Below are 17,573 nucleotides of genomic sequence, written 5' to 3' on the forward strand. Positions count from 1 at the left end.
TAAAACTTGCTTACTAATAGGCAGAAAATAGTTGCTTTTTAATTATCATTATTGTAAAAGTTACAAAATGAGATCAGAGCAGGTAATTGCATTGAGTGCCTCAGACTGGTTGGCTTCAGTCCTCTTCTGGTTTAACTGCTTTGGTCTTCTTTCTGGTGATGATAAAGGTGTGCTGACTCCTCCCCCCAGTGACTGTAAATAGCTACAGGTACAAAGAGAACTTCCACACAGAGGTTCCTTAAGGAAATGAGAGGTTCTTTAGTAAAAACGGAGCAGTCATTGTCTGATCCAGCATGAGCTGAGATTAAGCTGAACAGCTTAAAGGACTTTAATTTCATCGAATTCACAAGGAGGAACCAATCTTGGAGTATAACTTATTTATTTATTATTTAGTTTCTTTCTTGGTATATTATTTGGATGTGTGTCGCATTACCTGAGATTTTTCATTCTAAGAGCTTATGATATGGCCAACAAATCTCTTGCTTTACGCAGGATAACCCTGGGCATCCTTGTATTTTTGATTGTCTTTCTGTCTACACTTCATGGATCTCATGGAAATCCTTCCAATTCAGTCATAACCACAGCACAGCCACAAGGCACAACTCCGAAAGGACAGCTGAGCACACTCCCTCCGCACGAGAAACACCATGTGCCGATCTTCAAAATTAATTACTCTCGGATACAAATACCACTTGAAATAACAATGTGGGTACTTTTAGCCTCATTAGCGAAAATCGGTAAGTGTACTATTTATATAGTCAGCTAATTAAATGCATATTTACTGAACATAAAAACAGCATTTAGAATTTAAAAATCTACAGTACACTATCTTAATAGATATTAAGAATGTCACTTTTACATACAAGAGATACCAGACAATATCTTGTTTTTGATAGCTCCGTTTAAGGCTGCACAGTGTATGCTATGAAGCGTGTATCATATATTTTTTTAAGTAGATAAGCCATTTTCTAGTAAGGATCAGTCAATCTGAAATTATATCTTTCAAGTTATATATACAACTTTTCCATTAAAAAAAATGTGTATTTTAATTTCATTCATTTTCTAAGCCCACTGTGGAAGATGCTGAAGTCTGTCCTTTCAGCATCAGGCACAATGCATGGATGGAGCACTAGGCTCGTGGAGACTGCACTCACACACTCACAAAGCACATACATTGACATATTTGTTTAATCTTCTTTGTATTATTTTCTTTCCACTTTATGAATGAATGCTCATCCATCTATACAACATTTACTAACCTCAGGCATTTTTCAAAATGTATTTGTTCATTCATTCATTTTTCAAACCCGTGAGGAGCAAAAGCCTATTCCATTGGTATTATGCACGGGGTAGGAGCCACCTGGTAGAATCTTAGCAGCTGTACAGTTCATGCTTTTCATCCATTAATGAGAAGATGATTTCCAAGTAGTAACATCTAATATGAATGAAAGAGAGGTGGCAGGAGTGAAGGTCTAGAACGTATGAAAGGAACCAAGAACTTTAAAGGAACATAAATTGTAAATTGAGTCAAGGGCTAATCATATAAAACATTATTTCATGGTGATCATGTAAATGCTATGAATTCATTTTATTCTTAATAAATTAAGGATGGTTTAAAATATATTTTCTTTATTTGTATGCAAAAATTGGGTCATGAAAAATTATATGATTTTTTTTTCAAATTCTATTGATAAATAGATAAACAATGTAAAGATCAAGTCAACTTTATATCAAACTTCTTTAAAACCAAACACAAAGAGTTGGTAACACCATTGGACTCATAATGGTGATTAATGCAGAGGTACACTCTGAAAGGTATTTCTACTTTTGACCTTTTATTTACCTGACACAGAGAGTTAATTGCAGGTGACTTGAGAAGCATGCTGGCAGATGCACTGTAAACAATGGCAAGTGACTAAATGCATTTAAGTAGAATATTAATAATGTGGTCAGGCTAGTTTCTTGAAATGTAAATGATACGAGTCTTACTTGCTCTTACATTCTCAGAAACTGGATTCAAAACTCAAGAAATGTAACTGACCCGATTAGTCAATTTAGGCACAAATTATTTTCTTGTTTCGAACTCGTTATCTCTGAAAATAAAGTTTTCAAAGAAAGCATACTGTTTCAGATTATTTTATTTTATTCATGATTTATAGATGGAGAGACTGGTATCACTCCAAATAGAAACTAAATTTCAAACAGAAAGCCATAATGTCTATACAGTTCAGGTGAAAATATTTCCCAGGTTTAGTATATTTGAATAAGGGAATAGTTTCAAACAGCAATGACAATTAAAGAAAGAAGAAACTGCCATAGACCTGATAATGATTAGACAGAGTTGCATTCTGTACTTTAGAGGTCAAAAACACTTTCCTCTTCTTTAGCATTTCACATATATTCCAGTTTTGCTGCGTCATAAACCTTTTTTTCTAACTGTGAAGTGAGTAGGATGGCGTTTTGTATTTCAGGTACTGTGTGGGCTGTCCTTCCTCCTGTCAAGGAGCAGGTTAAGCCAATGTCGCATTACAAGACTGCCAGTCAGAGGGCTTATTAAACTTGATGACTGAGATTACAGAAGTTGTCACTTATGTATGTCAGGTTACATACAGCTAGAAATCGCAGGGGATGTCAAATCAGGCAACTGCATAATAAGTTTTCAAAACAGTTTTACATTGTCATCCATCCATTATCCAACCCGCTATATCCTAACTACAGGGTCACGGGGGTCTGCTGGAGCCAATCCCAGGGCACAAGGCAGGAAACAAACCCCAGGCAGGGTGCCAGCACGCACACACACACAGGACAATTTAGGATCACTAATGCACCTAACCTGCATGTCTTTGGACTGTGGGAGGAAACCCATGGAGACATGGGGAGAACATGCAAACTCCACGCAGGGAGGACCCGGGAAGTGAACCCTGGTCTCCTAACTGCAAGGCAGCAGCGCTACCCACTGCACCACCCATTTTACATTTTCAAAGTGTCACAAAACTTGATTTTCCTGACAGCCAATAATGTGCTGCCGGATGGAGACGTTGCCCATGCAAAGCTCTGCAAGTATGCTGAGTTCAGCCACAATCTCTGCCCTCTTTTCCACTCTGTAATGGTACATGAAACATGCAACATCAGACCAATGTATCTCTGTTCTGTATGTCAGGTCCATTGCCCATTGCTGCACTGCATGCATCGTACTTCTAGGTCAACTCACAAACATTTGTGAGCCTGCCCCTATGACTTAAGACAAAATCAGTCTGGTTAGACTGAATTGCTGGGTATGTCAGACTAGATGAACAGAGATAACAGGAGGTTAGGTTTACTCTGATAAGCACACCTCCTCCTATGAACCCACTAAGCTGTATACTCACAAACATAACCATCCATTCATCCATCCATCCATTTTCCAACCCACTGAATCCGAACACAGGGTCACGGGGGTCTGCTGGAGCCAATCCCAGCCAACACAGGGCACAAGGCAGGAACCAATCCCGGGCAGGGTGCCAACCCACCGCAGGACACACACAAACACACCCACACACCAAGCACACACTAGGGCCAATTTAGAATCGCCAATCCACCTAACCTGCATGTCTTTGGACTGTGGGAGGAAACCGGAGCGCCCGGAGGAAACCCACGCAGACACGGGGAGAACATGCAAACTCCACGCAGGGAGGACCCGGGAAGTGAACCCTGGTCTCCTAACTGCAAGGCAGCAGCGCTACCCACTGCACCACCCATTTTACATTTTCAAAGTGTCACAAAACTTGATTTTCCTGACAGCCAATAATGTGCTGCCGGATGGAGACGTTGCCCATGCAAAGCTCTGCAAGTATGCTGAGTTCAGCCACAATCTCTGCCCTCTTTTCCACTCTGTAATGGTACATGAAACATGCAACATCAGACCAATGTATCTCTGTTCTGTATGTCAGGTCCATTGCCCATTGCTGCACTGCATGCATCGTACTTCTAGGTCAACTCACAAACATTTGTGAGCCTGCCCCTATGACTTAAGACAAAATCAGTCTGGTTAGACTGAATTGCTGGGTATGTCAGACTAGATGAACAGAGATAACAGGAGGTTAGGTTTACTCTGATAAGCACACCTCCTCCTATGAACCCACTAAGCTGTATACTCACAAACATAACCATCCATTCATCCATCCATCCATTTTCCAACCCACTGAATCCGAACACAGGGTCACGGGGGTCTGCTGGAGCCAATCCCAGCCAACACAGGGCACAAGGCAGGAACCAATCCCGGGCAGGGTGCCAACCCACCGCAGGACACACACAAACACACCCACACACCAAGCACACACTAGGGCCAATTTAGAATCGCCAATCCACCTAACCTGCATGTCTTTGGACTGTGGGAGGAAACCGGAGCGCCCGGAGGAAACCCACGCAGACACGGGGAGAACATGCAAACTCCACGCAGGGAGGTCCCCAGGTCTCCCAACTGCGAGGCAGCAGAGCCACCGTGCCGCCCACCATCCTTTCATCCATTTTCTAATTCTGTTTACTCCAGTTACAGAATTGGAGCCTGTCTCCATAGCATCAGTAGCAAACCAGGCATCAGCTCTGAAGTAACAGTTCCTTGCTGGGCCCATTGACTCATATTGGGTCAATTTATAATAACCCATTATGTCACATTTTTGGAATGCTGGAAGAAATTCAGAGAAAATTTTGCAGAGAAGGTGCAAACTCTATAGATGAGATCCTCAAGTGTGGTCCTGAAGGGCTGCAAACGTCCAAAGTTCCAACTCAATTGCTTAATTAGAAGCTAATTGAAACTTGTTATTTAATTTTATAGTTTGTTATTGTTTTCATTCTGCCACAGCTGGTCATTATTATATTGCTGATACTTGCTCACTGAGGTTATCCTCCAAAGGATCTGCAACCCTGAGTAGATCACTAATTCTGTGTCATTCACTTTTTTAGTTCTTCTTTTTTTTTAAAATATTTTACTTAAAACTCTTCCTGCCTGCAATCCACTTGTCAATCCACAAGTCCACTCATCACATAGCACATTTACATTGTATGCTATGTGTTTATTATTTTACTGCCTCTGAACCTAAGTGATGAATTACCACCAGCTCCAATTATTTAAACTTCTAATAATGCCATTTTCTAGCTAGTTTAGCATGCCATATATACAATGGTGCTCCAGCCCCAGTTGAACTACTATATCTTCTGTGGACTTTGTCCAGGTTATTTGCTCTGCTCTCTTACTCATATTATGATTATCAGGCACAAGGCAGGTTTTGCCATGACTTTGTTTGCAGTTATACTGTAACAGTTGCTTGCACTGATCATTTTCCTTTCAAATATATAAAACATCTCTGAAACTAACATAGACACCTAAATATATTATGTAAAACAATGCAGCTTCCATTATCAGGAAAACATGTGAGCCAGTCACACTGTGCAAGCTATGATGTTTTAACTGTTAAGCTCATTACCTTGAGTTTTTTCAGTTTTACAGGTATAAATATGAAAAATAATGTTTCTGTCAATCACTTAGAATTACTGTATGTATATGTTGATTTAGTACACGTATAGATCAACGACAGTGAGTCCTTTCTTCTGACGGCGTTGCGATGTTCCTGTATACGTGTTGCAATTCTTTTTGATGTCTGTCCTATGTATACCGCTGGGCAAGAACTGCATGGAATGCTATAAACTGCGTTTCGTGTTTCTGCTGTTGATTTCTTGTTTTTAGCATTAAAGAGGACCGTGCGCAAATTGACTCACTATCATTGATCTATACGCATACTAAATCAACAGGACATACATTTAACTGGGACAATGTACAAGTAAAATTTAAGGCCAATACTAAAAGTGTCAGAGAGCTGGCCGAATCCTGGTTATCAAATGAGAACGCCATCAACAGACACTTGGACATAAATCCAACATATGCAAACATGTTCATAATAAACAAGACTTTACACCCAATACACCCCCCCCCCCCCCCCCCCCCCGACCACACTCACTTAGCCATCTCTCTCTCTCTCTCTCTCTCTCTATATATATATATATATATATATATACATAGTGGCAGACGGCTGACATCCATGCCCAGCCGGGACGCCCCCACACACTATATTCAGGGGGAGCAGCCGGACACTGCAATACCTCCCCCTGGATGCTAGATGGCTGCCCTCCTGGGGTGGAGCAGTGCCTCGGTTTCCCACAGGGCTCCCTGTGAATTGGAGTTGGATGCAGCCCTGTTGGGTCCCGCAGGCACTGCCAGGGGGTGCTGTGTTTGGGACTCCTGAGCCCATGTGGGAAGCAAATGCATCACACCTAGAAGTGCAGCCGGAACTCGTGATCAAACACCTGGAGCACTTCCGGGTGAACTATAAAAGGAGCCAGCGTCCACCACTCAGCGGCCAGAGTTGGGTGGGAGGAGGACAAAGCTTGGTGAGGAGTGGTGGTGGAAGAAGAGAATGTGTTGTAGTGGTGCTTAGTACTGTTCTTGGGACTGCATATTGCCTCTGGGTCACGGGGAAGACATGCGCCCACAGGGGAAGAAAAATAAAAGTTTATTTATTTTTATACGTGCCTCCGGGTGAATCTGTGTCAGGTTGGGTGCAAAATAGCGCCTTTTCTTACAATATATTGTGAGATTTGCTCGGACACCACCAGTCGGAAACCACATCTTTATAAATTGCACACGTTTATTATTCATAAATAAAGACAGTTCCAACACTACACACAATGCACTCAGCAATAATCACCCTAATTCAGTCCTTGGCCGCCTCTATTCTCCTCCTGGGAGCTTCATCCTGCTTTCACTCCCGACTCTGGCTCCCAGACTGTAGGAAGGCGGCACCTTTTATCCCTGCCCGGATGTGCTCCAGGTGTCTGATGACGTCCATCCGGCAGCACTTCCTGGTGTGGCGGAAGTGCTGCCCTTTGCCCCAGAAGCACTCCGGGCGTCCCTGACAGGTTGCTCCATCATCTTGCCGAGTGTGGCGGAAGTAACTATTTTAGAGTCCTTACGAGGCTTTAGGCGCCCCCTGGCGGTGGCCACAGGTCTCAACTAGCCAGAAGCTTTTTGTTCTTCTCCCGTGGTCCTCTCCTGCTCCAGGGCGGTTGCCCCCTCATGGCCCGGAAGCTATTCCTGCCACCTTCTGGTCCTTTTAGGCATCCCGGCTAGGTAATGACCCCGGCAATCTGCCACAATATATATATATACAAAAATGTTTGTCACACATTCTGTTTCAACCTCAACAGCAATTTGCTAGTTATTTCAGTAGTTCCAGTTATTTAAACAATGGATATACTGCTGTTATAATGTATGAAGTATTTAACTAGGTTCTGCTCTTTTTAAGTTTTATGCAATACAACATGATAATGGTGCAAAATAAATATTGTATTGTTGGTGAGACTGCTCCGCTATAACTTTGTTTTGGATAGGAGTTAAAAGAAGTAACCATAGGGAGGACAGCATTCAAAACTAAATAACAGCTTCTCAAATGACAAACTCTTTTGTTAATAATTGTGAGCTTTAAAGAGTGTGGTCATACAAGAATGTCCCTGGCTAAAAGAAATAGCTTCTAGTCTTCAGTTTTACTCATCCCAGGCATTTTAGCAATACGGCATTAGGCAGATAAACTTGAAATGTAAACAGCTTCGATGACAAGCAATCTACTAAAAGTGCACTTTTATTGGCTATTTTCAGAGAAAAAGGTTACTGAAATTTCTAATCAAAACTATACTCCACTACTGAGCTAAATGAACACAATAGACCAGCAAGTGCAGTCACATACATCCACCATAAAAATGATGGTTTATTTTTTAAGAAATATTGCAGTAGATAGATAGATAGCGTAGTAATCAATAATTATGGTCCAGTGATCCGATGCTTAACACTGCAGCTTTCCTCATCTGGGCACTCTCTTTGCATGTTCTCCATGTCCACAGTCAGACTTTATTAATTCAAGGCATACCAACATTTTTGCGACATGGCATTTGTGCTGTTTTATGCAACTGTATAGCATTTTAAATGTTGATCTTGATATTCTAAAATGTTGTAGTCAGAGGCATTCATTAAAATTGTTCTCAACTACAACCTCCCAGAACATTATGAATTTCTCATGTATATGACTTGTGGTGCATTAAAAGGCTCAGTTTCTTGTAAAGTATGTGTACATGAACAATTGCTTAATTTCAGCACCATTATATTAGGATTTTATTAATTGGAGCAGTTAGCTGAGACATTTAAATTATTAGAAATCAGCCCATATTGATCATCTGCTTGATAATATTTTGTCCATTTAGATTTGGTCATCATTATCAGTATTATACATGAATTCAGAATGGAAACACATTAAACAACCTTCAAAGTAAAACTTTTGCAACAGCTTATTTTTTCGGGAAATGATGTCATTAGGTAAAGCATTTTTATTGATAAAATGAAATTTTGATGGAAACAAGCTGGTGACAGTTACGTTTGCAGTTTTCTTTTAATTACATGTTCATTTTAGTATTTAAAATGCATTCAGTTGATAAAAATGAACCAACTGTTTGAAGACAATCATGGATATAATTAACAAAAATCACAATATTTTAATATTTATATGGTAACAGATTAGGAAAATACAAAGCTGTCCATCTGGTACCTGCAAATGTATACACTATGCTCTATGAACATGGATTCAACTTTTAAAGGGATTCACTACAAAAATGTGTTTGTCAACAAATTCTAGCAAAACAAACTTCTTTTGTCTGTGCTGCTCTTTTATGTTACTCAGCTTTTATATGCACTAAACCTAAATGAATAAGCATTTCAATGAAAAACAAAATATTACTTGGTTCTAAATAGATATAACTGACATTGAAATTCACAGTCTGTGTAATTACATGGCAAATGTTTTTTATTTCACACTTATGATGTGCATAGAAAAGGTTTTATTTAAGACTGGCTATAGTAACTTTCTTACATTTTATATAAGCTGATTCATGCTTTAGGGCAGGGGTTTTCAAATTCAGTCCTGGGGCATCCCTGTGGCTGCAGGGTTTTGTTCCAACCAATCAGTGAGACATTTTTACCTTTAATTGATCTTATTTTTAATTAGATGACCTTTCTTGCCATAGCTTTAAATGCTTAATTCTATTTTTCTTTTTATTCACCTTTTATGGTGGGTTTGCAGTGTTAATTGTATCTGAATAGTGACGATTAATGATGTGTGCAGCGGAGACAGGTACAAATGACACTGAATACTAAAGGGCAGCACTGTTATCCAGTTGTGTACTTATTAGGAAATAATGACCCAAGTAACTTGAACATTAAAAAATAACAATGTATTTAATAGAAAGATAAAAATAACTACTTCATCCCAGTCTAACACACAGAAATGATTTTTTCATCGAGTAATGATATAAACCAGTTTATTATTCTGGGTTGACACAAAAAAAACACAACAAACTGGGACATAACAGCCTTTTAATTAACAGAGGGGTTAAATTAAAAGAAGAAATTGATTAGGAGGAAGACCCACAGGCACAAGTGGGTCCTGGGATTTAAGTTGTACACTTTGGCCCTATACTATGTTTAGCAGAAGCAACAATGGTAAAGTTGAATTTCTGATTGCTCAAGGACCCAATGATGCTGGTCAATTGACATTTTACTTTAAATCAAAACATATTTATAAGTGTAGCTTCAAAGGCTCTTTATAATTGTTGCTAATTTCATTAACATCTTTATTAACTCTTAGCCAAAACATTTGTAATTGGTAGAAGTAACTTAATTACATACCTTCAACAGGTTTCATAATCTGCAAAAATGGCATGTACATTTTCAAAAAGTACAGTGATAGGAAAAAGTGAATGCACACTCTTTCAGTTCTGTGGTTGTGCATATTAGGGCATAACTACACCTGCCTAGTCCTTACCCTTAGCTGAAATGGCATACATCTTAGTTTGTGAGGCAAGCTAAACACAACTCATTGTTTATTCAAGAAAAAAATAAACTAAAAACAGAAGACATGTGTGAAAATATACACTTACTGCTTGTATGTGAATTACAACTAATTAAAGCCAAGTGCACTTGATTAATAAATGACTGATTAAAGTACTGCAGCCTTGATAGAAAGCCAGAAGCTTTGTCAGTCTGGTTTGAAGCACTTATGTTTTTGGTAAAGATTAAAAGACATCTGCATCTAGGAAGGGTTACAAATCCATTTCTAAGTAATTAGAAAATCATTTTTCCACATTAAGAGAGATTATTCACACAGGAGAAGCATTCAAGATAATTATTAATCTTCACAGAAATAGATGTCCCAGTAAATTCACCCAAATATCAGAATATATGATTCTCTGAGAAATCACAAAGAATCCAAAGCTACAGCCAAGGATCTACAGAGGTAAATGTTACAGTTCATGATTCTGTCACTAAAAGAAGATTGAATAAATATGACTTTCATGGGCATCATGGCTTAGATTTATAAAATGTTGCTGTAATTACTCTACACTGAACGCTGAGGGTGATTTCAATAAAAAAAAAATGGCACTAAATGTCTCAGATATTTGCAAAACTGTTAATAAGTGTTAAAACAGCAATAAGTAGCATCAGACATGCACAATCGACATTGTCTCAGCAATGCAGTTTTGTTTGAAGATGTTAAGGGAGTGAGGGGACACACAGAGAGTTGGAGGAAATTAAGAGCAACATCTGGAAAAGTAATAAAATTGAGTTTATTTTCAGCATTGCTGAGCACCGGTTGGGGAATTCAATAGGTCCCATTGAGTTAGAGAAGCCATCTATCCATTGGTCTGTATTTGCAGTGTATAAAACTTTGTTAGAAGCTACCATATAGGCATAGTTGTCCAGAAGTTCATGTCTTGAGGGTGGCAATTAAGCCTTAAGGATTTCAGTTTGAAAGGGTCCAGAGCTCAGAATTAAGAGGGGATATAAGCTGTCATTTTAAAAATACGTCAATGGGATCCATGAATAGCTGTTGCTAATAGTAGGTTGGCTGTTTTGTAAATATGTTTCATATCATCTAATCTTATGAAATGATGCAGTAATACAGGAATTACAGTAGTATTCAGTACAAAATGAAGTAAGGGCTCCTTACGCTTTTGTGAGTGTTGGTAAGGCACTATGCAAACTTGACGTGAGTAATCTAAAACCATTCAACTGGTTTTGCTGAAGTAGAGGAAGCCTTTCATAGTATTGCACAGGATGGGGGATTCCCTGGGAGAGCCAGGAAAGATGCAGAGGTGGCACTGAGAAAATTGCCATCTGATTTCGAAAATAAACTACAATGCACAGACATTTTTCATGTACCACACCTTTAAAACCCAATACTTTACTCCAACTATTAATTATATCAGGTGACAGATCTAATGTTCACAACAAATAATCAAACCTTGGTCATACTGCAGTAGCTACTTAAACTATGACAATCTAAGACTGATTGGCATATAATGTATTTATAATTGTCTGCATCTACTTATTCTGTTTATGGACCTTGGAGAGTATAAGCACTTGATACAGAGCAGAAATCAATGTCAGATGGGATTCCACTTCCAAAACAAGGCTAATTTATAGTTGCTAATCAACCTAAACATGTCATTCTCAGAACTATCTGGGGAAAACCCACAAAGACACTGGAACAACATGCAAACTTCACTCAGACAGCGATTGTGTTAAGAGTAGAACCCAAGTCTCTAGAACTGTAATGTAATATGTAAAAGATATGCCACTAGGGTGAACGTCTGTGAGGGAATCATTATTATATGTCTCTGTCAGTAAATGAAGTGTTGAATATTCTGTAGCACCACAGCACTAGTTTACTGGTTGGAGAGGGGCTGAGAGGTGCTATGGGTAACAAGTCCTTGTGCTAGTAAGAAGTGTTGTCTATTAAAATAATGAAAATCTATTTCTGGCATTTTGAATGCTTTTACTTGCATGCTGGCAAAAACTGATTTGGCCCACACGTCTACAAGTCTTCATGTTAGAAAAAGGGCATAGCAACACTACAGACAATCCAGAGAAGAGCAACTAGACTTTTTCCAAGACTTTGGGTTATAAACTAAAAGGAAAGATTGAAGGAGTTAAAATTTCCCATTCTCACCAAAGGGAGAAGAAAATGTGACATGAGATAAGTGTTTAAAAGTAAAGAAGGAAATTAGTAACGTAGATGCAAACTATTGCTTTGAAATAAACTTTTCAACAAGAAAAGTTCACACAGACATTTATAGATTTTTATGTAGAAAACCACAGATACAACAATTTAAGTTAACCTATTAATGTAGTAGGCAGCACAGGATGAGCATCCCTAATCTGAAATTCCAAATCTGAAATGCTCCAAAATAGGGAACTGAAACCATACGCATTAGAAGTAAATGATGCGTCACACACTGTCAAAAGGAAGTGAAAAGGTCTGCCTTTAAAAGAGATGACAATGAAGAGCCAGAGTAGATGCAGATTTCAGTACTAAAAACACTTCAAATTAGTAAATGTGCCTAACAACATCAATAGAAGCCTAGATGAGGTGGCACAACATCCACCTTTGAACTGTACGCCTAAAGGAGTGACTAAAGTAAGTTAACACTACTATCTAATTGGAAATGCAAACATGCCCTGTCAGACTATAGCTGCAGCACGTTAACACACAGTATACTGTATACGTAGACCACAATGCTTATCTAAACTCTGTTTGATGTTGTTATACCACGTAGTGATGCAATAGTGATATCGTAGGAGGCAGAAGCACTTCTCAAATGCAGTAGCCAAGTAGCTGCAGTGGTCTACAAGTGTGTTTCTGTCCATATCTTCAATTGTTGTGCTCATTACAATGCACAAATTAATCATTAAGCTTGTTACCTTGTGCTACTGAGAATCTGAATGGATAACAGGTATTTTACATTTTTATTTTCTCACAGCATCAACTCTTTTCTTCAGTTTCTTTTGCTTTCTCCCTGAAACCCCTGTGGTTTAAATTGCACGGACTGGAAAAAAAGAAGTAATCCAAAAATCAAAAAATATCTGAAATACAAAATACTTCCAGTCTCAGATTTTTTTGATTAAGGATACTCATCCTGTATTACTTTGTAGACAATGAAATATTAAGGAATATTTTTAAGAAGTCAAGTGAATGTGGATTGTTGAGTTACGATGGACTGAATGGTATATTCTCAACTCCTCCTATGGTTATTTAACCCTAATTTTTAAATAACAAATATTCCACTGTCCTGCCACCTTTATCTGTGTGTCATTTTACTAAACTGAGTATATGACTATCATTATTTTTTTTTTACTTTAAACTGTTTCTTTTCTTCCTTAGGTTTCCATATTTATCACAAAGTAACCATATGGATTCCAGAAAGCTGCCTTTTAATTACCATTGGATTAATCGTTGGAGGCATAATGTTTTCTGTTCATGAGAAATCTCCTGCAGTTCTGACCACTAATGTCTTTTTCCTCTACTTGCTTCCCCCCATTGTACTAGATGCAGGCTATTTTATGCCCACTCGGCCATTTTTTGAAAATGCAGGGACAGTCCTTTGGTTTTCAATTGTGGGGACACTCTGGAACTCTGTTGGTATTGGAATCTCACTGTTTGCCATCTGTCAGATTGAAGCTTTTGGTCTGAAAGATATCAGCTTGCAGGAGAATCTACTTTTTGGATCTATCATTTCAGCAGTGGACCCAGTGGCTGTCCTGACCGTGTTTGAAGAAATTGGTGTCAATGAGCAGCTTTATATTGTAGTATTTGGAGAGTCCCTTTTCAATGATGCAGTCACCGTGGTAAGCTGGAGAAGTTTCAAAATGGGTCATCATACACTATATGATTTTTTTATGCATTAGGGAATTCCAAGTGCCATCTCACAGTTAATGTGTCATTTATACCGAGAGGCGACTGGAGGCACAACATGATTTTATGGGCTCATGAAAGGATGGAGGCTTTTTGAATAATCTTGTGCAACTGAGTGGTGAGGCCATGGTGTCCTTGCAATTTGACACTGTGGTGAATAATGTGATATTTAGCTGTATCTCTTTTCTATAGTAGGCTAAGTTTGCTCTCAGCATTCACTTTATTCACTGTATCTTATGATATTACTTAATGTTAATGTGGTAATAGTACAAACATGCAATGCCATTAGGAATATGTAACTGCAGGAGAATATTTATTATTTGAAGAAGTGATCACAATACCTCAGAAGACATGTTATATAGTGTATGGCTCTCGTGCCACCACTTGACCAGTTTGTCCTCCTCCTTATGCATCGACAAATGCTTCACAGTCGTGATTGCCAAATCATAAGTACAGAGTCACTTACTGAATTGCAAAATCATTTCACATGAACCCTCACACCTGGCAACTCTAGACAACTGTAAAAAAGCATAATGAGCCCATTTACCGTGTAGATGTGACTGGAATCTTATAAGTAGAGTCATTTTAACCCTTAACAATTTCTCATTGATTTATTTGTGTCATCAATTATATTCTCACTCTCCTTATTCTAAAGAGTTGTTTTGTTTTGCTTCCTTGTTTGGTTTGTAAGCATGTCACATGTTGGGACTTATTGTCTAAAGAGATATAAAATTAAGATTAAATGACTTATGAAAAATTCAATATGCCACAGTAACAGTGGTTTCGGTTCAGGCAGCAATAGCATTTAAATAACTCTAGGGTTCAAAAAGATGCAAAGTTTTAGTAAATAGAAAGTAGAAGAGAGAAGGCAGCCATCATATGAACCTCGACAATACACAGTGAAACCTGAAATTGACAATACACAGAAAGGCAAACAGGACAAGAAAAAAATTATATACTGAGTAAACTTTCCAATACTGAGGATAAAACCGATTTCCAAATGCTGATATCTTCACCTGCTATCAACCAAATGTAATATTCACTCAGCCAGGTGTCCACCCAATTCTGTAAACAGTTTCTATACAGAGTGGCTTTCTTTCCCAAGATTCTCTGAATGTGACCTTGTTTATAAAGAGTATCCACCAAGACCTGCCAATTTACAAGAGCAGTAGTTCAGTACATTCTGAACAAATACTGTTTTTGTAAATAGATTCTCATTCCTACATAGTAAATCAGCTATAATTTGAAAGAAAACAAAACAAATCTTTATAACAGTTTCTTCCATCCACCTGTCCATCCATTCTGTAAAACTGCTTATTTTAACTATCCCAGCAACACTGAGTGCAAAGCAGTAACCAAACATGAGCCAGGTGCCAGCCCATTACAAATCAAACACCTTCATTTACTCGTACCAATCAATTAAGCTTTTATATCTTTAGTATATTGGAAAAAATTCAGGGACCATATTTTGTAAATGATAAATAAATAGAAAATGAAGAAGAGCAAAGTTGGACTGAATTGTCTGTTTTTGTAGAAAAAAACCGATAATACCTATATGTAAAAAATGTAACTCATAAAAACAATGCATTACGTTTGTGTTACTTTTTCTTCATTTGTATGAAAAACTGTAAATTTCACTGGCCAGGATTTGTTAATAAGTCTTAAGCCCATACATGAACCTTCATGAAAGTGAAATTTGACAACTGAAACCAAATTTGACACTTTTCTTCTTGTGTTCTATTTACCGAGATTTCATCTTGTTCAACATAAAGTTGAAATATGAAACCCATAATTTTAATCAAAATAAATCTATTTTTTGAACAAAGAGAAAAAGAATATTGCAACATTCATTACTACTCCATTCCAGGTCAGGATGATAACACAAAGCAGTGTTAAAGGCTATTCATTTTATTCTGCAGCTTTTACTGCTCCTTATTTTAAGCTTTTGTTGTTCCATAGGATGTCTAAGATGTCAGTTCTGGCATTGGGTACAATAGAATATGACCTCCAGTAAAACATATTTTAAATCTAAATTAGTGGTTAACAAGACTCATTGTTAACATATTAATAACAACCTTTTAACAATTTTAAATAAAGTCACAAACCCAAGTCAAACTTTAGTCAACAGAATTGGAAAAGAGAATACTTTAAAGTATTGAGTATAACACAATAGAAGTATCTCAAAATGACTGTCTGAAAAATATCCATGCCCTTATTCCATCCCAATGTGAGTCCCCAAAGACCTGAGGTATTTAATTGTCGCTGTGCCCCCAGATCACACAGTTTCAAAGTTTCTAAAGGAAATAACTGATTAAAACTAAACAGATACTTTATTGAGAGGTTTCTGTTATTGAATTGCCTGTTTGACTTTGTTAATGTGCCCTCCCAAGGACCAGTTTATAGTCCACCACTTTTGCTTCTTGCCTTACATCCAGGGCTGCCATGATAGTCACAAACTCCATGTGATCTGAAACTGGGTGGATTAAATTTACCCCTCAGCACATGCAGTATTAAATGTATACCTATAACGTTTGTTCAGTTTTTGTCACTTGATGCACACTATGCATGTGCTTAACCGCTTCTTCACTAGCTGTCATAAGACGACCGCAGCACACGCATGTACAGTATAATGTCACCAACCCCAGCAGGCAATGTCTTTGTGAAAAAACGGAAGACTTTTTTTTTAAAGCAGAGCTGGTATTTTCACTTTAATAAAATAAATATTGCATTAAGTTATGTGTTACTTTAAAAAGTAATCTGACTACATAAGGTACATGACTTTTAGCGTGTTACCCCCTGACAATAACATGATGGTTTAAGTCATAAATTTGTGAATAAATAATTAAGTTTAAAGCAGAACAAGAAAGCTACTGGCAACTTTGTTCAGTGACTATACAGTAAAATATTTTACCAATACAGCTATGGAAGTTTTTTTCTCCTACTTTTCTCCTATTATTCTCCTAAAGTGATCTGTAGGTCTTGGTGGACAATACATGTAAAACACATGTGGTATTTGGTATTTCAAAGTTAGTTCTGAAGGTTCCTTTGACAGTTGCAGCAGTTCTATAAGGCTGATGTTGAACTTCTACAGCACTGGAAGTCAATGCCATATTCTTTGAGAAGATGAGAACATGTGGTTATATGGTGGGTGAAACTCACTCTTAGTACAGACAAATGGCCATGTCATGGTTGACATACTGTATGTGACTTTATATTCAGTGAACTCCATTTCTAATGAATCCAACCCACATTTTTTATATTTCATGAAGAACACAATGTACAACGTTGCTTCAGCTTCAGGCATATAGTACATCTGAAGGACTGTTTTTTAATGAACTAATGTAGTTTATTATTAATTCATATTCATTTTCTTATGTTTTAACTAAAATGATGGAAGACTATTTAGTTCCAGTAAAAATACAAAATTTTATTGTAGTTATTTCAGTCCGTAATAGCACATTGTGTGGCCAATTGTTTGCCAGATTTGCTGTTACAATAATTAAATATGGAACAAACATTTTAAGCAATGTAATGTACACTTTCATCGTGCAGCAAGATAATAATAAGGAGTTTTCTTGGCACAGCTTCTTAAAGTTAACAAAAAAGCAACATTGAATCTGAAAATGAAAACTGTTATCTAACCAAAAATAAATAGTCTGCTATTTTCATCAAATTTCTGAAAGTAACTGAATAAGGCCATAACATGTATTTAGGAGATAAACACAAATTCTCTATAACAAAGTT

The 17,573-nt window shown here is 37.7% G+C and overlaps 1 protein-coding gene across 1 annotated transcript in view; it reads left to right on the plus strand.

The window, feature by feature from the left end:
• Nucleotides 1-222: 222 nt before the first annotated feature.
• The window catches only part of slc9a2 (solute carrier family 9 member 2), a 47,900-nt gene continuing 30,549 nt past the window's right edge, over nucleotides 223-17,573 (plus strand). Inside the window, exons 1-2 of the mRNA XM_028800649.2 lie at nucleotides 223-737; nucleotides 13,299-13,762. Of these exons, the coding sequence (XP_028656482.1) occupies nucleotides 464-737; nucleotides 13,299-13,762 (738 nt within the window). The 5' untranslated portion in view covers nucleotides 223-463. The remainder of the gene's footprint in view (nucleotides 738-13,298; nucleotides 13,763-17,573) is intronic.

The sequence above is a fragment of the Erpetoichthys calabaricus genome, chromosome 4 (assembly GCF_900747795.2).
Source record: "Erpetoichthys calabaricus chromosome 4, fErpCal1.3, whole genome shotgun sequence".
Classification (NCBI taxonomy): domain Eukaryota; kingdom Metazoa; phylum Chordata; class Cladistia; order Polypteriformes; family Polypteridae; genus Erpetoichthys; species Erpetoichthys calabaricus.